The 20962-nt window shown below is 40.0% G+C and overlaps 1 protein-coding gene across 10 annotated transcripts in view; it reads right to left on the bottom strand.

The window, feature by feature from the left end:
• sash1a (SAM and SH3 domain containing 1a) overlaps window positions 1-20962 on the bottom strand; it is a 95299-nt gene that overhangs the window by 24099 nt on the left and 50238 nt on the right. For 5 of the 10 annotated variants that reach the window (XM_077742150.1, XM_077742142.1, XM_077742159.1 and 2 more), the window contains exon 2: window positions 1997-2125. In XM_077742150.1, the coding sequence (XP_077598276.1) occupies window positions 1997-2125 (129 nt within the window). Of the gene's footprint in view, window positions 1-1996; window positions 2126-6804; window positions 7333-17614; window positions 17759-20962 lie in introns of those variants that run through there. The other 5 variants (XM_077742182.1, XM_077742187.1, XM_077742192.1 and 2 more) reach the window with 3 other exon arrangements.

The raw sequence follows: 20962 nt of genomic DNA, 5'->3' as shown, positions 1-20962 counted from the left end.
ATAGTGATCTCTGAGAGCCTCCATCATCGGCTCCAAATAGGATAAGAGACATGTTTTACTTGAACTGGCAACACTGGGCTATTTAGAGGCCCCTAAAAGCCGAGCGGATACATAGTGCGAAACAACAGGGGAAAGAAAAAAAACCAATATCCCAGTACAACCCAAAAAACATTGGCGGACATCATTGACTTCCATCCATCCATCCTCGATACTTATTATCTCTTTGTCACTGACTACATGCTGATTGGCGGTCAGTCCCGGAGCCATTGCCAACATCTATGTAAACTAGACGACCAATAGTCAATAACTTAGCTATCTTAAACCAACTTGGTATGCCTACCTGACAAAGACCTTATTTGCAATGAGTTTAGATAGTGGCAAAACAAATATGTCAGCCAAAGTTGAGTGATCAAGCCATCAAAAAAAACTGATACAATACATTCTGACTAAAAATCATCCTGCCAACTGGTGATTTGATCTCATTGAGACGGGAAGAAAGACAATAACCGGAAAGGGAGTCAATGTTGTGTAGCCCAATCTTCCTGTAGCCTTTCCAAGACTTTGGCCTTTCGTCTAACAACCTCGTCCCTCTAGAGAGCCACTTTCTAAATGCCTCGCCATTAACAGACTCCATTGATTGTGACCTTCTTTTTAACCGCCATCAATCCACAGAAAGACAGGTGTATGGCATTTTCAAGCTAACTATGTCCCCTTGTTCTCATTAGACTCAATCGCCCAAAAGTGAGACCTTGGAACTTTTGGGGTAATAGCAATGTATAAAATCTTTGCATACTCTGCAAGTCAAGATCTGTGAATACTTCATAAATACAGGAAAGGTATGAAGTCAAATATATACAGCGTGGGTTGAGACTGTTGATTTTGAGACTGAACCTCAATGAGGTGTTGTCCCATTCCCTGTTCTTTATATTTTGCTGCCAAACTTTGCAGAGTGCCCAGACAGCTGCAGGCTCTCAAACTGAACTCTCTTCTTCATCCTTCGCCCCAGTCCACATCCTCCTTCAGGCTCAAGGCCCAGCCAGCTCTTCTTCTTCTTCTTCTTCTTCAACAAAAGCCGGCACTGATTACTTCCCCCTTCCCCAGGTTTTGTCCATCAAAGATGGCACTGTTTCAAATCATCTTTAGGCAATTTACAATATTATATTTAATTTGAGGGCCACACAGGGAGAAGAGTTAAAAAGATGCGTCATTATTTCCAGGGTAAATGACTATGATGTGTTGTTAAAAACTCGTTCAACCAACCAAAACCACATAGTCACAATAAAAAAGGAAATGTAGAATAAAAGATTACGGTTCAATACATTTCCATATGCAGCACGCGCGAGGAATACTTGAGTCCAATAGTTACGTCAAACGATCAGCATCTGGAGACACATTTTTGTAGTTTGCCCATGGACCTCAAATCACATATTTTAGTCTAACCGTGTAACAAAAACGTGACTTCATCAGTTTCCACTCAAATGTAACTCAAGATGGGACTTCCCAGCTTTTTGACACAATGGAGGAACGCCAAGATAGGTCATGGATTGGATAAAACGTGACTGTCCTAATAAAAAATGACTGAAGAAAACAAGTTTTAAATCCAACAGTACCCAACACCACTATCATGGGTTCTAAATATGAATAAAACATCTCGGAGCGTCTCATGTTCAACATTAGAGGATGCAGGAAACTCAATTTGTTTACATGTGCGCTCACTGACTAGGGTGCCTACACACAAACATCTTTGTGGTAGTACTCGCTTGCTACATTCCTTCAAATACTTTCTTGTAGCTAGGCAACCAAAAGAGGGTGCCCCACTACCCTACATCCATGTGAAAGGGACAACCCGACTCTCCTGTGGATTTCTACAATCACTATGGTATTGGGTTACACTCCTTTGGCCAAGTTGCTGTCATTCTGTTTTACTCTCACATGACCAAAATAGTTGCAATCTAACAACAGCTGAACAAAGTGACAGTGTCTATATACTACTCACCATGTCAAGCTCTTGGGACACCCGTCTTTTGCGAAGCTCTTCCATACGGTCGCTAACGTCACCGAAACAAGTATTGTAGTATTCCGAGTACTCCTCAGCAAGGTCATCTATGTTGCCAAGTGAACCATCCTGCACAAAAAGAGAGAGAGAAATATATTTAACAACAATACATATAGCATGAGAAAATGTTACCAGAAAACAAGAATGACATTCAGGTTGATGAAAAGTTCATACCATTACTTGCACAATTCAATTCATGCAATCTTTGAAAAGTATATAAATATTTATGAAAGTGCAGCTGTTTCTTTACCAATGGTTTAAACAGTTTCAACCAAACAGGATGATGCATTGTTCCCATTCAATAATCACTGCACATTTAATACATACACATAAGTTTGGAATCAATGGGCTCCATTTTTTTTTAAACCAAGTAATTTTTATCATGCCTTACATCAGGCCACACTTTGTTTCTGAAACTAAGCAAAGTCTTCCGCTAGCTAGTGTTCAGATCCTGTCTTTGTCTTTATACTCATAATTCAGGTCAAGAGTAGAAAGTATTCGATCCGCAATACCAAAAAAAAAAAATGTACGTATCAGGTATGTTATAAACACTGCAGGAATGACTGAAATCTTGTTTTCAAGAGACCCTATACCAGACTACTTCAAAATCCTGAGTTTGTTGATTAGCCTTTGTAAAAATGTTTGCCATCCTGGCAATAAATATTCATCAGTGTTGATCTAATCTGTGCCAGGCCGACAACTAGAATTGAGTCAGCGCAACAGACTCCCTCAGACATTCTCAACCGGACTCCCTATGCGAGTGCCAGACCGCAGATGAATAGATCACTGTGAGTGGAAGTGAGGCTTGCCAGTGACACATGCAAAGACAGGCATGGGGTCTTCTTTACAAATTAACATGCAGGAGATTCCAAAACAACTCAAGGCAGACCAAGAATGGCTTGAATAAAACGGCCACATCGTATAATAAACATTGACGCAAACAGCTGTATGTTGAAAAATCTCTTGGTAAACTGTGGACTGGTTTAGTTGGTGATAAGCTTGATGGAAAATTGGACTTGATGGTGTTTGTTGGATATCTCAAGGTTATAGATCATGTTATGAAAAGTTACCACAAACTAAACTCCAATTAAAGTGAGAAAGTTGGCGACAAACATTAAGGAAAGTCAGACACGACTCTGAATGATGTAATTGTCCTCCACCCTGAACAAAAAGGGAGGTTCCAACTTTCAATATTAACTTGGAACAATAAAAATAACACCCAAGAATGAATACGTAGGAATGCTAGTGTGTATCATCTGTCAGGAACATGTAATATAAAGTAGGGCGGGTTAATAGAGAGAAAAGAATGAATAAAAGGTCAAACTGTCAAATGATTTTGCTGTAGGGCAAGTAAAAAGACATTAATTTTATAGTTTGATATTTAAAACTATGTCCTCCCTTTACTGTAGCTACAATTTCGAGAATGGAAACAAGTGAGAAGGCCAAGTCAACTTTCCTCTCTTAATCAATTGGCCATGGAATTCCTCACATAGCATTCCTGCAAGAATGAAGACTCGCTTCAACGGACCGCTTGCCTTTCTGTGGGTCCTTTGAACAAGTCCTACATCTTTTTAAAGCCTCATTCAGAGTTTTGGAATTGAAATGATAGTATCTGCAGAGGTTGAAGTACAAGCAAAAGCCATCAGAGTCTGTTCTGGTCAATTCTTTGGACTAACATTCCAGTTCAGTGACGTTGAATGGTGGGTAGCCGTTGCATTGTCACAGAACTGGACTCACGACTGCACTCTTTTGGGAAAGAACAATGACAAAGTGGTTACAATGGAGACAGGTGTGTCATATTATATCAGGAGAACGTCAGTGGCGTGATCATTTTCACAAGCTAGGCGACTTTGCAACTGGATCGGCCGGTTAAAATGACTGCCAGCTGACTTGTTTTGTGTCTATTGCACTAATGTTTTGTCTGGAGACGAACTTTCTAGTCAGTACAATACAACTGAGCTAAGAAGTCACCTGCAACAATGTTACACGTTTAATCAATTGGTTTTAAATTTAAAATGGGCACAAAAATTCCCAAGAATTCCTAATGAGTTGAGTAAGGCAAGGGGTCCCGTGCTAAAGCCCACTGGAGTGGCCTTCCTGAGGATATCCGTACCTTGAACAGTCAAGCAACAGAGGAAGCCTGCAGGAACATAGTGATGATACATGTAAAGGGAGGAGTAGTTAGTCAATCTGGCCTTGGTCCATAGTTGAGTCTACCAATCAGTACAATACATTTATCTCGGAATGGTATGCGATTTTGAGATGAGCTACAAAAATGTACCCAAAACAATTGCTAGAGAACAGCAGTACTTGGTAAAATGTGGCCAGATAACAAAAAATACAACATAAGTATCACATTGTCTGGCACATCCCAGACACAATCAATATTCTAGTCTCAAGAGTGCTATTATTTTCTTGGGTTTAAATAGATTAAAAAAAAAACAACTGTAATACTACACCTCTCTTTTCAACCATAGAATTTTCCCCAGGCAGTTCTTCCACAATGCTTAGGTTTTAAAAATATCTGACATCATAACTAGATGTCAGCTAATCTGATGATTTCAGTGTTGACAATCAGGTTTACTGATGAGCATCAGATGGAAAGGTATTGGTTATTGACTTTGAATGGCAATTTGCAATCAACCACTACACAAGAAATACAATCATTACCTTTGTAATCACATTCCACAACTGTCTGAGAATCAAGACTACACGCACACCAAAATTGCTTGGCATTGATAAAATGTAAAGAAATACCAAGTCTAACTATTAGCTACAGGCCTTGGGGAGAGTTAAGAACTGAACCGTAGTTATGAGACCGAGTTTAGCCAGCGTGAAGATGTTTATCTGGATTGATGCCTATCTTCCTTTGCAAGTTAGACGGCTTAAAATTCTCACATGTGGAGACCAGTTAACCCAGTCCAAACATCCCCAACAGTTATTTTCTATCACATCATGAAACCCGGAATTTTAAAGGCAATTCCTACGGAAATGTATCAAAGTACAATCTTCTAAGCAAATCATCTTTTTCATATTATTAATTTAACAATAACAACATCAGGTTTTCAGATGTTTCCGGTATCCCAAATGCAAACAAGCTGCTCCAAATGATTTGTAGCCATTCTGTTTTTTTGCCCAAAAGCAAGATGTTTACCTCTTTGATCAAGAATGCAACAATGGAAGCCAATTAGCACCTCACAAAACACACAAAAGACAGTTCTGTTGTGTTTCCGAGTGTGTGTGAAGCTGGCTGGCAGCCGGAGAAGGAGAAAAAAACGTCAAAAGAGGAGCACATCTGCCTGGGGAGCAATAAATCTGGATAAACTGTCCGGCTTTAAGCCAGGTCCCCCACCCGGTTGGTGTCAGAGGGCAAAATATCAAAAACCCCTGCGAACCAAACCCCCTTCTTTCGCAATACAAACATTACATTTACACATCATTCCCAGTCAGACTAAACCAAATTAACACCTCGTCTTGACATGGAGTGGAAGTGGCTGCAAAACACTTTTGGTCAGCATATCAAAGACCACAATAGCAATTTACCCAAGAAAATACTTTACACTTACCCGATGAAAACACAAATGTTGTTTCAGTACCACCTTATCCAGATAAGATCTTTATATCTGTGCATAACATAGTTTGTATTTTGTCTCCATGTTGTATTGTTGACAATCTAACATTACAAAATACCGTAGCACCTATTGTAATACAGTACTTCACACATAGTACTACATAAATGTACACATTGTACTAGCAGGACAATAGTTACCAAAATGGGCTGAATAATGGAATTTTTGGCAAAAACTATATCTAGGGATCACAAAATAACAAAATACTGTAGTACCTATTATAATGTAGTACTTCACACATACTACCATACAGATGTACATAATACTAGCAGGACAATAGTTATCAAAAAGGACTGAATGATGCAATTTGTGCCAAAAACTATATGTAGGGATCACAAAAATACAAAATACTGTAGCACCTATTATAATGTAGTACTCCACACATACTACCACACAGATGTACACACTACTAGCATGACAATAGTTATCAAAGAGGGCTGAATGATGCAATTTTTGGCAAAAACTAAAGGGAAAAAACTTTGATAATGACAAAGAGGCCAATCATAAAGCATTAAAGATGGATATCAAAGAGCCAACTTAGATAGAGAAAAAACCAAACAAAAGTGGAATTGAAAACAAGTACGAGTACTGTGGCTTGCATGAAAGTAATTCAATGATAAAACATGCATTTTATCATAATTTGGAGGTGCATTTAGATGGGCATCTCCCTCATTTTTGTATATATATAAAGGCACTAAAACTATTATTTTACATCATTGGATTTCATTGTTTAGTCAGATGGAGTCCACATGTTTGGCCATTATAGTTAAAACATCCTTAAGTTATTTACATGGCCTATGAGTTGGAGATCAAAGAATATTCTTGGATGCAAACCCTAAATGCATCCCATTGAAAACTTTGTTTATAAAACAATGGGCTTTTAAGTGGACTATTTTGGCTGCTGTCAGAGGCTTCCACGTGTAACTATGGAATGGCAACAATGCACGTGCACGCACAAACACTTTAACACGAAATCCATGCATTTTGGCGTACTAAAAATCGATCTATCACCTTTTTTATTTGCGAGGAATCACTATTTCACGCGTTTTGCATCAAATAACCCACTTTAAAGCCACGAATACGCATGAAGCGACCCCTTTTACTCCCATTGAAACCTACCAGCATCCCCATCATTTCGGTCCAAAGTTGGGAGAAACTATCGGACCCATCGGTGTTCTCTCCCCGGGGATTCTGTTCCGAAGACGGACTACTTTCTTGGTCACCTTCCATGGCGATCGTGGGGGGCGAAATCGGTTAAGGAAAAACGACAAAATTCGGAAGGAAAGTCCAAATTATGTGCGTACAACAACGCTGAGGGAACCCTTCGAGGGATGCGAAAGGTGGTACGTGAACGCACCACAGGACATGGCGACAAAAAGAAGCACGATAAAGTTGTTAAAAAAGCTCAAGGTACACACTTGTTGCTTCCTATGTTCTCATTGCGATCTTTCAAAGTTGCAACGTCAAAGATGAAACGTCCCTTTTTCCTGATGGGGAGGAAGGGAAAAAATCTCCATCCGATGTTGACTGGATCTTAAAGGCAGAGTGTCAAAAAGTGTTGGAGTGGAGCAACGTGCGGAAAAAGTTTGGAAAACAGCGTGAAAGTGAGAGAAAAAACGAAAGAAAGGAAGAGAGAGAGAAATAGAGCGACAGGCTATTCTACCAAATAGTGCACCTCCCCCTGCCTGCTCTTTCCTTTACATGGACGTCCCTCCCTCTGTAATGTCATCATAACAAGTCTTGCACAAGGACAATTTACAAAGTATACACCCATAAATATGCACAATTTGTATATGCATAGAATTTAAAATTAAATGGGAAGAATGCATTAAAGATCTATCTTGTTAAATCATTATTTTCAATCAGTATGCAGCAGTGATGCATTAAAAAGTACAAGAAACTGCAAATAAAACTAGAAATGAGGAGTAAAGATAAATAATTCTGAATAAAATAATTTAAAATGTCGTCATTTATGCTTGCCAAGTGAAGACAAAACTTAATCCAAGTGCACAATAATCCCAAAAAGTGAAAGATATTGTTTTTTGCATGCTCCAAATTGCAAAACTTATTAGTAACATGACCTTATACTGGTTTGTTATTCAAGTTTCCCAATAACCTGCACTTATTCCTTGATGATTCATCATTAATTTGATGAACATAACCATAACAAATTCCCCCAAAATATCCATTTGTATTCCAATTCATAGAAAAATATGTTATTTTATTAGCAAGTTGCTTCCAATCTTTTGTAAGCCATGAACACCACCATAAACTTTTGTGTAACCAACCCTGACAAACCCTTGTTGAAGTCTCTATTCTACCCGGCGACAACAGCTGTCGCATCATGTGACAGATGCCAGCAGGTCTGCTCGCTCGCCCCAATTTACAATCCCATTTTGTCACCCCAGTCGTCCCTCAACATCACCTGCTTTTTCGCCATGGACCGCTCAATGGAACACTACTAAGGGGAAAAAAAACGAAAACATTTACCCGCACATTCTTTCCAGAAGCCATGCAAAAATCATCAAATCCTGTGGTATAAAACTCAGTGACAAACACACTCTCTCTGTTTTTATCATTTCTTGCTAAGGAGGTCAAACCTTAAAATTTTTAGTCATGCACAAACAAGTCTGCCGATACTATCTCTTTGTCAAAGTGGGTTTTTGCAATACTATCCTATGAAAAACACTGTTTTATTACCACATTTACAACCACTAATCACTACCACGTCCCAATTTGTGCACACAAATCAATTAAAAAACTCTTAAATTATACATATCTTTCATTTTTAGCGCTATTCACCCCTATTTTATAATTGTCTGATTCCTCCATGGTTATCTTATCAACAATATTAAATTAGCATACAGTTGAAAAGCTGTAAAAGCCATTTAATTTCCTCTCGTCTGACAACACGACACCTCAAGAGAACACACACCACACCAAATAGTGTTTGTAGAGTCAACATGCCTCCTCAATACTAGTCTGACCTCTCAATTTAGCACCCTGCAGGTGGGGTCCTAACTCCTAACCCTGTCTTTATAGTCGGGGGTCACTATTTGTAGCCTATGGATCTTCTTAAACAAGTTACTGGCTTAGATTTGGACTTTATTTCAACTCATATACGAAAAATGTCTTGGTTGTAGTAATAAATACAGACACAGAAGACATTGTAGACCTAGTTAAAACAACTAGAGCCACACACATGAATTCCACAAGGTAGGGACCTTCTGCAGACTAAGACTGATGTAGATAGTCATCTATAATTATGTTATGGAAAGACTCCAGAGCTTGTAGATGCAACAAAACTGCAGTCACATGACCGTTAAGGGCCCTTTCGTGATATTTTGTGGCCTACTGTGGATGAATCTGGAACATATGCCCTCTAAGACTGTACCCAGGCTACCCAATGATTGTGGTAGTGACCCTCGTTGCAGAGGTCAGTGACCCAAGGCATTAAAAATAGCCCCCGCGGGAGATTTGCGGGGGTGGTCACAAGGCATGCCGACAAGGGTGATTAACATGTCGCAGCGCACCACCGTAAAACTACTCCTAAGGGACGGTCTGCCTTCACACATGTATGGAGGGAGCTGTTAAAGAATGGACACATTTGATGGCTTATTATGATCCTGTATTGCTATGTTGTTTCCTTATTGCAGTGATTTCGAATTGGGATAGAAGTATTTTTAGATTATTAATTGGACTCTGTCAACAGGTCAAAAACAGTGTTAGTCCTGAAGCGATTTACCCTGGATGGACCCCGATAGGCCCAGACCTTCGGGTGCGACCGAGCTTCCCACGCCGTTCAGGCAAGCTAAATTAGCATGACAACTCCTTGTCGTTTTTCCTCGGAAGCAGAATCGTAAATCAAGCGCTTTTAAAGGGGGCTGATACGTCGCTCTGCTTATTTTCAGTGAGGTGCTCAACTCATGTTGCTTTAATATACTTATCAGGTCCGGCAGAGGTTACTTTTGAAGGTGAAAGGGCAAATAGCTTAGTTTAGAGTCCCAATAAATAATTACAAACAAAAATGACTATAGGACCCCATAGTGGGATACTTCTGTCCCACGGGCCGCACGTTTGACACCCCTGTTTTAGAGAATAATAGCGGGAGAAGCCGTTCTTTTGTGCATCCCACGCTGCACAACAAAGCAAAGCTTCTGCTAAGCCCAACGTTGCATTGTAACATTCCCCAAACGACGCACACGCGCCAGTGAGGCCACGTGATGGACGGACGGACGGGTGGACGGACGGACGGACGGATGGACGGAGCCCAGATACCAGAACGCTTCCGTCATTGGAGACTAAGGGGACAGATGTTGTTTTGGGTGTAAAGTAAGATTGCAGAGGTATGAGGGCCTGAATTCTTGTCTTGGAAGATTGCTTGGGAAGATTAACCATATGAAAGAATGGGAATATAAATAAGACGTTCCCATCATAAACTAATTACCTGTACAGGCATTTTTTAAAGAAAATATCTATAAATAACTTATTGTCTGCCATTATTAATGATAGACCTCTAAATCATTTAAACCCTGAAGAAAAGTTATGAAAAATGTTATGTACTGCTTTCTTCTCAAAAGGGATTGGACATCTATTGGTTAATGTATAGTACTCTCTATACTTTCATTATTTTATAGCATTGAAGTTAGTAGTTTTAAAGTAGTAAACTCAATGAATGTGCATTAAAGGAGAATAACTTGAGTAATTTTCCCGTGTACTGTACATGAAAACTCCAACCAGTGGCATCCTCTGCTGGTGACACCCACATTTGCAGGCCAAAGAGCAGAGAATTAAAAAAAAACTACAAATTACATTACAAAAGTGAGATAGCAGAACTGAAACTTACTATTATTAACACCCATTACTGCCGTGAACTGCACATTTCCCCTATCAATTTCATGTATATTACATTATTTGCCACTACTTGATTTAAAATGAGCAACTTCACATTTTATGAGTCCTAAAGTGCAAGATAACTGTAAAAAAAGGAAAAAACATTAAGATTTGACTTCTTCTGTGAACCAGATTGCATTTGTCAGGCATCCAAATCCGTGCATAGACAGGAAGAGTACTCGCTAAAAATATCTTCAAACCTCAAGCTGCAATAAATAAAAACCAAGAGGATCCCTATTTATAACACTGCAAAAATACTAAAACCTGATTACCAGCCATTGATGGTGATAGACATCCAATCCATTTCAATTGGGAGGAAAAGTCTGACACCAAATGATACAATACCCCAAAAAAATGGCATTTTCACCTTCTACAAAACTCAACCACCCTCTTTTTTAACAACTTCTAACTCCCATCTATAAATACCTTTAACCTCCACTGATAACTACTTTGGTGAAGCACATGTCTTCACTCAGTCTTGGCTATGATGCAAATTTGCATAAACACAAGGTTATAAATGAAACTTTCTGCAAACCCAAAAGCCACCACCGTCCACTCTGTGGCGTTGCCCTCCCTAATTAGCGGCGACATACACGTGCTAGGTCACATCCCTACGCTGCAATCGACAAATACCCTAAAAAAAGCCTCATAAACTCCCTTAAAAACCCCGTAAAGTCCTGAAAGTGAACCCAGCTTCCATAAATCCAAGTTAAATTTTATCATCATTAAGGACATTGTCATATATAAGCAGCGGTTTACAACTTTAATATCCCTAACACGTCAATCGAATTGATAAACGGCGATAGACAAGAAATGAATAGACTAAAAATCCATTGATCAGTCTGTCTGTCATGTTACATGAACGTCAAACACACACACACACATACAACACAAACAAAGTTGCAAGCTCAGCCCAATTTGGCTTTCAGTGGAATGTACACCCCCGCGTGCGTTCCAGTTCCAAGCCCAGACCGTCCGTGCTTACACCGACAAAATATGAGCCCGGTGGCACGGCCCGAGACCGCAAGGAAACACTAAACCAAACAAATGTTGTACAATTTTCCTAATTGTGTGTATGAGTTCCCCTTGGTAACGTATAATTGTCTGAAGAAGACTGGCATTTTACTCAAATATTGGTCTCCATTTACAGTCTGAAAATACATTTTAAAGATATAACATTAAGGGGTACACTGACTACTATTTTCTGGCTTAACACCAATTTTGGGAAAAGCCTCACCTGCCAATCAGGATTATTTTCCTACATTATTACAATCTATAATTGTAAAATATTGAACATGACCTTCCTTATTGAAGTATTCCCTAAAAAACAAAAACTACGGATTTAAAAAGTTTAAAAAACATATATAATTATTTCCAACAAAACCAAAACACAATAAAATCTCAACATTTAAGACTAAATTCTCCAGAGAACCACAAAATTATACCAAGTATAAAAACCATTAATTGTTCATACCTTTTAGTGCTGGAATCACATATGAGCCAAATGTCAGCTTCCACTAAACTGTTTTTTTTAAATGAATTCCTCCACAAAATTTCCCAAAAAACTACACTCATAAGCCCAGCATCTATATTGATCCCCCCAAAAATGAAATTAATACTTATCTTTAACATATACAACCCATTAACATACCACACCTTCCTAACTGTCCATTTTTACATCCACAAACAACTCTCCAAACCGACCATGACACATGGACCCGTCAGTAGCCATTAGGGCTCTGCGTATAATTACTGTCCATCCCATTTGGTTGCAAGACCAAGCCAATACACCAAATAAATGAGCCATGTCCACCACACCCGGTCATCCGCCCCTGAGTCTGAAGCCAAGAAGACTCAGCAGGACCAGCAGCGGTATTAAAAACTAATAGGCCCAAGTGCTAGCTATTAAATGCAAGTTGACTTTAGAATACAGAAGGCTTTGTGCCCGAATATTGCGTGTGTGTTGGAACACATGGACTGGACCGGATGTCTTGTAAAGAGCGGAAAATCTGTACGACATTATGCTAGTCAAATAACTCAATTGGAGTTCATTTATTTAACACTTTCAACGACAAAAAAAACTGACTTCACATCCTCTTCTTTTATGTTGTCATTTCAAGGATTTATGGTGATAAAAGTCAGGATAATTTATGTTAAATCAAAGCAGCCTGACTTAAAACTAAAATGATTTCTTATGAGAACTTGGAAGTCAACCAACAAATGGCTGCAGTTCTACTTTGAAGGCTCCTATGTACTCTAAAAATATTTTGGACACTACTTGAATGAACCATATTTGCTCAAGATGATTGGAAAACTATAAAGACATCATCAATCATAATCAACAACATTGAAAGGAATGTCTAAGAGTTCCAGGTTTTGCATTTCTGGCGATCTTCATTAGCATCCTAAGATGCACTTGTGATGCTTACCACATCATTTTCAATTCATTTCCAAAACAAATCTAATTTCTATCAAAAACAATAAGCAACAATAGCATGGAACATCTAGTTCCAGAACCAGAGCTCAGTCATACCCAAAGTTCCCTCTAATTTTTCATGTAAAACTTGCTGTAAAACACAAAAAACATAAGATTGGACAAAACTACTGATGAAGATGAAAGTAGTGCTCTTAGAGGGAACATTGGTCATACCCTCACCCAGACTCCCATTCAGTAGGCTTTCCAATTAACTTTGGGAAAAGAGGCAAACAGGTTTATAACTCACGGGGGTAACGTGACGGCAAAACAGAAGCCGTCATGAAGCTTAAACACTAAACGGAAGTTCACAGTGATGAATGGTCGGGGTGGTCTTAAGGGTAGGACCAGTAGATGGTATAAAGGGGGCACAACCTGGTGTAGGGGTGAATGCATTTTACAGTCCACAGCTGGAGCAACAGCTCCCTCTGGGGCAAAGCTGACAAAACACTCCATTTGGCCTTCAACCCCCCCATAGACTGGCAATCGTTTGGGGTAAAGTTAACCAACTTTTACAGAAACCCTGTAAGAACGCTAAAGAATTCAATCTGGTGTAAACAGACTGCAATTATTTGTTCCCCCCTACACAGTCTCGGCTCTCACTTTGGCACTTTTATGTGTTTACCAGCCTTTACTTTTACAGGAGCTATTAAACACCCACCTCAGAGTGAGATGTTAATGTCGGACTGAGGCAAAGGGATGGAAAAATATATATAATTCAAGCAAGTATGATTCAGTCTATGCTGGCAGGCTCTCCATCTTTTAACACCTCAACAGAGTCCATAACTTACTCCGACACATGAACAGGTTCGTGCCTACGAGTGCGCGGGTGGGTCGGCGAGTGTTAGCGCCCACGTCTGCATTTCAGTTGTGTGTTCATAGCTTTATCTTATTCATTCGTAGCTGGCAGTGCAGCTGTCCTGAAATGCATCGACTCGTTATTTATGGATCAACGGGTGCTCGAATGAAGGACAAGGATGAGATGGTGTTCAGTGGCTCGGATTAATGCCACCATCGTTAAGAGGTGGCGTTAGGATACGAAGGGGTTCTGTCATAAATGGCTGAATTGCTACCTAGGTTTTGTCTTCTGGTGGAATTTATGGAAAAATTCAAAGGCTAGTCTTATGAAATGTATTCTTATGGCAACATACAAGTGGGGTTATTGGACTGTTCTTGAATTTTGCTACCCTGGTTGTACATTTCAAGTGTTGCGAGGTGCTACTTCACATGTTTCTTCAAATATTGGTGTTAGAAGCAGGAGTCTTCCAGCTGTGAGACCATCTGCGGCACTAATTGGCTTGGATTGAGGAAACCACTAGAGTGTGAATCCACTCTATTGCCAAGACTGACAACAAAAACATGGCGTAAAAAAATTATCTGTCCTTCCAGATCCGACTTCTATGTTCACAGATGTTTTTCTGGTTGCTGGTGGATGGATTCTGTTTTCTGTTCCATCTGATTAGTTTTTGAGAGGTCCTCAAAACAAGTCTTGGCTCAAGATCCAGCAACTGGCTCCCTTCTAGAAGACTAGTCTTAGTCTCGGTCTTGTTTCAGCCTTGGTTGTGACTCCTAAAAGTATGTCTTGACTTGATCTCTGTGTCTTAGTCTGGTCTCCGTTGTGGTCTTGCACCTAATACTAGTATGACAATAGTATAACTTGGATACAGACCTAGAACTTCACCAACAATTAGAATTGTCAATTTATAGGAGACTTTTGGTCTAAGAGGTTTAAAATCTTTAGTCTTAGACCTTTGAAATGTATCTGAGACTAAGCCAGACAATGCCACTGTTCATCCAATGACTTCATTATATCAACAAATACACAAAAACTATCAGAGTTTGATACTATATGACTGCTATTTCATTCCCAGAAAGAACAAGTGAACATGAACCAAATGAGCCATTAAAAAAAGCCTTAAATGCCTATTATAAAAGGAGCTATTAATTTTTAAAGGCCAGTAACGCAATGGGACGACTGACCACTAACCAATGAGGTAGTCTTAGTTGACGCAATGACACAGTCAGCATTGTTTAACAAATCATAGAAGAAGGGATGATAAAACAGTCTTTGAAACAAACATCACACTTGTTTAACTCTCAAGTGTAACAAAGACACTCGTCTACCATGAAGATCGAAAAAGACGGATGACGTCGGCAATGTCTCGACCAAACAACGTAAGAGTTTGTCCAGCCTGTCTGGAAATCAATGTTAAGCTTTGTGCTCCATGTTGAGCTAAAGGGAATTTATAAATGTTTGTCAAATACTCTCTAAGGACAAGAAAACGGGTTGAGTAGGTATGCAAATTCATTGAAATAAGCCATTCAAAAACTGACTCCAAAATTTGACATTTCAATTCCGCAGCCAAAAATGCAAAAACAGTCGATTCTTGGCCAATTGTGTTTTAAAAACCACATTTCTATTTTTCTCTGTTTATTTAGCCAATACAATTGTCCTATTTGTCATATCAAACTGGAACCATACAAATAAATGTTTAGTGTTTCTTCATAAATAACAATCACATATGCAAATACTGCCGAGCCCCCCAAAAAACTGTCAAAATGCTGCACTCTCCGTTTTAGTCTCCCCGTGTTCTGGATCATTTTGAAAAGGCTGGATTACGGCTATTATCGGTTGGAGGGGGGGGAGGCAAGCTGGCTCTTTGTGTGGATACAAAACACACTTGTGATTACTGCTGGCTCTGCTGCTTCCCCGGATAGCAGCCATTGGCTAGCGCAGCGGGCAGACAGGAAAGACTAACGGTGTGAAAAATGTTACATGTAGACACGTGTTTTACGGATTCTAACCTCAATAAACGACTTTTGCCGAAAAAGCATCGCATTCATTAAGAATTTAATATCATTTTTCCTATGTTTTTTGCCTTCTATGATGGTTTAAACCATGTACGATGGAATGCCATCATAGCAGCCGACTTTAAATCAAAGTGACGCTTGCTTGTTACGGTCAGGAGTCGGATGAGATGCGAGCAGCTGCGCTGACAGCAGGAGAGGGCTGAATTACGCTCGCACATATGGCGCCGCTGCAGAGCCAAAATGGTTCCTCGTGGGACGAGATGTTTCCTTCCCCGTGCTGCTGCAGAACATGGACCTTTTGCATTGATTAGGGCGGGGTCATGCAGATGTTGCAAACAATGGGAAAGGTTTATCGTTATTATTATACAGCGAGAAAATCGTAACTATGGTAAAGTTCGGAAAATATGCAGTCTGATCTACAGGTTTGTCATTCCAGTACTTTTATGAGTACCCCCAATTTTGGGCTACTGCAAAAGGTCAAATAAACGACAGGCATTGTAGTGGAACTCTAAACAAACAGTGCCTACAGGGGGCAAACAATGCTTAGCCAAGCTGAATAAGGCAGGTGTGAAAACACCTTGTGTGTATTTCCTCTCTCACACTATGCTAGCACACAAAGACATTGTTCTCACACAAAAAAAAAGTCCACCGAGGGGAACAGTGGCCCCCTTCCCCAACATTTGTATGCACTCTTGCGCTCTCTCTCTCTCTACAGCCCATCCGCCCTCTTGTTCCCAGTCAGCTGGTGGGCCAATCCAGATGTGCTGGGATTGGAGGACAGGGGGGTGACGGAGGACAATGATGTGAAGCAAACAATGCACTCCCCCTGGATGACAAAGCGCAAGTGTTTGTGTGGCGATAAGGAAAATCAATGAACATCCCCCAGTGGCTTCAATACTACACTTGATACTACACTTGAACTAGCAATGGCAGCCAATGAGTGTAAGGTATTGTCTTTCATCTGGACATTCAATATTTGTAGTCATATTTTAAAGAGAAATATGCTGAAAGGACAATGAGATCCAAGGGTGATGCAACTTCACGATGGACGTTGCACCAGTGTGTGGATAGCCTAAATTAGGAAGTCTAAATTACCATACAGTACTTTTCAAACAAGGCAAGAAAGCTCAAATTCTCCATATAAAATACATCTGGCTCTGTATACTCAAAATACTTGAATTCATTGTCATGCAAAAGAATGAAGAAAATATTACTCTAATACTAGACTTCCTAAGACAGTAATAATAACACTACAAAAATAATGTCAAGAAAAAATGTCCATGATAGTCAGTGACAGTTTAAAGGAAGAGTTTATACTATGAATATGTAATCTACAGTAGTATTTCTTTGCAGAGGATAAAGAATATATGATAGCTAGTATTGTTTGAATGCCTGTCAACAAGTTGTGAATTTGTAATTCACAGTAGTCATTTTTTTGCAGAGGATAAAGAATACCTGCTAGTTAGTATTGTTTGATTGGCTGTCAACAAGTGTTGATGCACTGTTTATTATTAAAAGTACTACTATATATAAAAAGAAGGTATCTAAAAGCTCTGGTTACTCATATGTCAAAGCAACACTATTCCATGATGAGTCTAAAACAAACTGTATTAAAAAAAAACAACAACAAAAACTTACAGTTTGATATAATCTCAAGCATGCGGCCAAAAGTTTACACTTAGAAAAGACAAGTCAGCAAAATACTATCTCAGCCATGAGCACCAGAAAAACTTTCCAACAAGAATCACTTACCACAACACGGCCCCTATCCGCCAACCCTTTACCGGCCGGACGTCCCGAGTCGGAGTGGAGTGGCGAGCGAGGGTTTAGGGATCAACAAGTAGCGCGGACAACAAAGCCCGCCAGCCCCAGAGCAGTAACGCGTCAGCAGAGCGGGGACAGACGGGGCCAGTCATCATCGGGCTGACGCTCACATGGGATGGGATGGAATGGGAGGGGGAAAATGCACTATTGTGGATGCATTTGGAAGTGGGAGGGTTTCTTCTCAATTCCTTCCCTGGCCTAAAAATGTCTTACATTTGTTGTCTGATATTTAAAGGAACAGACAATAACATTGCCATGGACGACAATGCATTGGTTGTCAAGGACTGGGTTATCAGTGCAACTGTGTTAACTGACAATGGGAATCTGATCTGTTTGAAATGCTCTATTTATTTTAGAGATCTGTGTTTCTCCTAAAAAAATACTAACATTTCCCAGACGGCAAACTGTACGAGGCAAAACTGATGGCAGCAAAAATAGGAAGAAACCGGATACGTCCTTCTCAAAGTAACAATTATCTACATGACTCACTCGTCAGTGAGGTTTTGGGTTTGGGTTTGGTCTCTCCGTTTTAGAGAGACCAAGAGGGGGACTGGGAATGGTGGTATTCTGGAACTTTCCCCGCCCAGAGGAATCCCTGAGGTCATGGGAGAAGGGGAATGAGAAATGGAACAACACCAGACATTAAAACAAGAGGCCTTTGGGGAGGAATGGGGGTTTGTTTTGGTGGCTTGGATGCAACCCAGAGGAAGTCATTCTACTTGTCCTGCAAGCGTCAACTGGCTCATTGATTCCAACTGTGAGGATGAACAGAAACCAACATGAAAGCAAGGAAGTCCGTCACAAATATGAAGAAACTCTCATATCTGATAATGTGGGTCATTGCGCCACTCTACAAAGCCTCGATTCAGAATCCCTCGAAAAAAACAAAAGCATCACAGGCTTATTTCCATACAATCACAATTGTTCAGGAGAGTCCACAGTCTTAAAAATCTGGTGACCAAAATCATACACCAAGTTATTGAAGAACTATGAGGTCAAAGGTTAGTCCAACTTTGTGGACTTCCACAATTTGGGCAATTTAGGACATTTGCTAATTCAAGTTACAGGCAGAAGACACTGAATATCATATAAACTAAAACCACAGCATCCTGCATCCTGTTTGAATTTTCCAGACCGAGCTAAATTTCGTCTAAGACAAATCATACATACACACACTCGCAAACAGATGCGCCGCGAGAAAGAGGTCGGCATTCTTTGGTCGAGTGTTTGGGAAACACGACATCCTGTTTGAAGGGAGAGATGACTTTCGCCTCAAGTGTTGGGTCACTTTTTTAGGGAGGATCACAGTTCTGCTGAGGGCATAAAAAAAATAAAAATGGAGTTGAGTGCAGTCGATGCTTAACAGAAGACGTTAAATGTTTATAACGGCCATCTGTGCTTTTTTAAAGGAGTTCAGCTAGTTAAAAAAAGGTTGAAGTTTAGAACTTTTCGGCCATTTGGATCAAATTCAAGAGCTTCAGTTTACAAGAACGAGTTAGTATTAGTCTTAGATTAATATAGTTCTATTACTATCACGACTACTACAAAAATAGTTACTCAGAAGCATAGACAAAATGCAATTAAAAACCAATCATTCTAAACTCCAATTGACAGCCATCCCTTCAGATGTTTAATTGTGAAATAGCCCCGTAAATGGATTCCACAGCCAATCATTCAACCTCAAAATGGTTTATTTTAGCTCCGCATTTTGCCGTGTATATAAATCAGCACATGGCACAAAAGCGCCCCACAATCTATTAGTGTAGCATTAAAAAGTCGATTCAATTACTCACAGCGTCAAGCCTCAATTCTCCAGAGGCGACTACACACAAACAAATGAACCCTGAATAAGCGTACTTGTCTAAAGTCTGATTCCTCCCTACCAATCTAGAAATATCTGTTATCGAGATTCCATGTTCAGTCTGTACAAAACCTAACAACTCCATAAAATCAAGACATATTAGGTTCTAATAACATGCAGTTTTTAAAAGACCTGACATCTTCCCCTTCCACTAGATGGCAGGAGATATCTGGTCTGCCCTGACCTACTATTCTACATTTGGGAGCAGATGAGCAGACCTAACAAATCTTACTATACAACCACAATGTTGTAGAACAGTAGTAATAAACTCAGTTTAGTTAGCAAGCCATGTTAATCCCAACTAGATCTGATGTAGTATGGTCCAGATTATGATCTAAACTTTAAAAAGCAAAGACCAGATCAAAAATAGACCAAGACTCTCAAGTCCAAGACCATCAAGTCAACAGGAAAACAAAGCAAAATCAATACCAATAGTACACCAGTAAGCATTCTTAAATGTATCACATGACCTTAGACTTTGAGTTCCAGAACTGTGTCTCACTACATGTCTAAAAACGATTGACTACATCTCACTTGTCAATTCAGAAGAACTGATTTCAGGTTAGCACCAATTGCAGATTATTTTTAAAACCGGCCAGTCTACAGACAAGCTCCGCCATCCCAAGCGATGGCAATAATTTTCCAATTGGTCCAGGCAGAGTCGTAAAACCTCAGCGTACTACTACGAGGACACTGTGCTGCTGTTAGCTTTGTTCTCGTTATAAATAATCACTGTCGCCCGTCCTTTTGTGTCTCTCTCTCTCTCTCTCTTTCTGTCTCTCTCTCTCTGTGGAGCTCACAACTCAAATGATAGCTCACAGGGCAGCCAGGTCAGGCCAGAAATCCACTAAAGGCTGATGATTGGCCATGATTACAGCCCGCATCCTCTCGGATGCCCCCCGCCGACCATCTCCTCTGGTCTCATCTGGCCGGGCTCGCCTGAAGTAACAGCTCTCTGCGATCCGGCATTAATCAGAACCAGAATGAAAAAAAATGTCTATTGACGGGGGTGTGGACATGTCCTATCCCCCCTCCACCTTGACATACCCTGGAGGTGACGCCATACATTTTCAGAGTGAAGTACAGCTCTCGTGGCGTGCGAATTAAAGGGCTCGAGGGGGTGTTAGAGCAGTTCTAGGGGGGAAAAAAAGGGAGTGGGGAAGCCTATTCCCTTCAGGGTATGATTGAGGGAGGTGTTGGTATTTGTGTACAGGTTTCATTGTTTGGTCTACAAAACAGATTCCCCCTGTCAGGTAAATATATATTTTTTCGGAATTTAAAGATTGAAATAAATAGGGATTCATCACATAGCTGTCAACCTCGGCCAATTTATTAATGATTGCAATTACCCTTAAGCAATAATAAATTGTACAAATGCAAAAATGGCATGTTTACTCATATTAAAAACACTTAAA

Source organism: Stigmatopora nigra, chromosome 2 (assembly GCF_051989575.1).
Source record: "Stigmatopora nigra isolate UIUO_SnigA chromosome 2, RoL_Snig_1.1, whole genome shotgun sequence".
Taxonomy (NCBI): Eukaryota; Metazoa; Chordata; class Actinopteri; order Syngnathiformes; family Syngnathidae; genus Stigmatopora; species Stigmatopora nigra.
The sequence above is the reverse complement of the archived record's forward strand: the minus strand, read 5'-3'. Positions and strand labels throughout refer to the sequence as shown.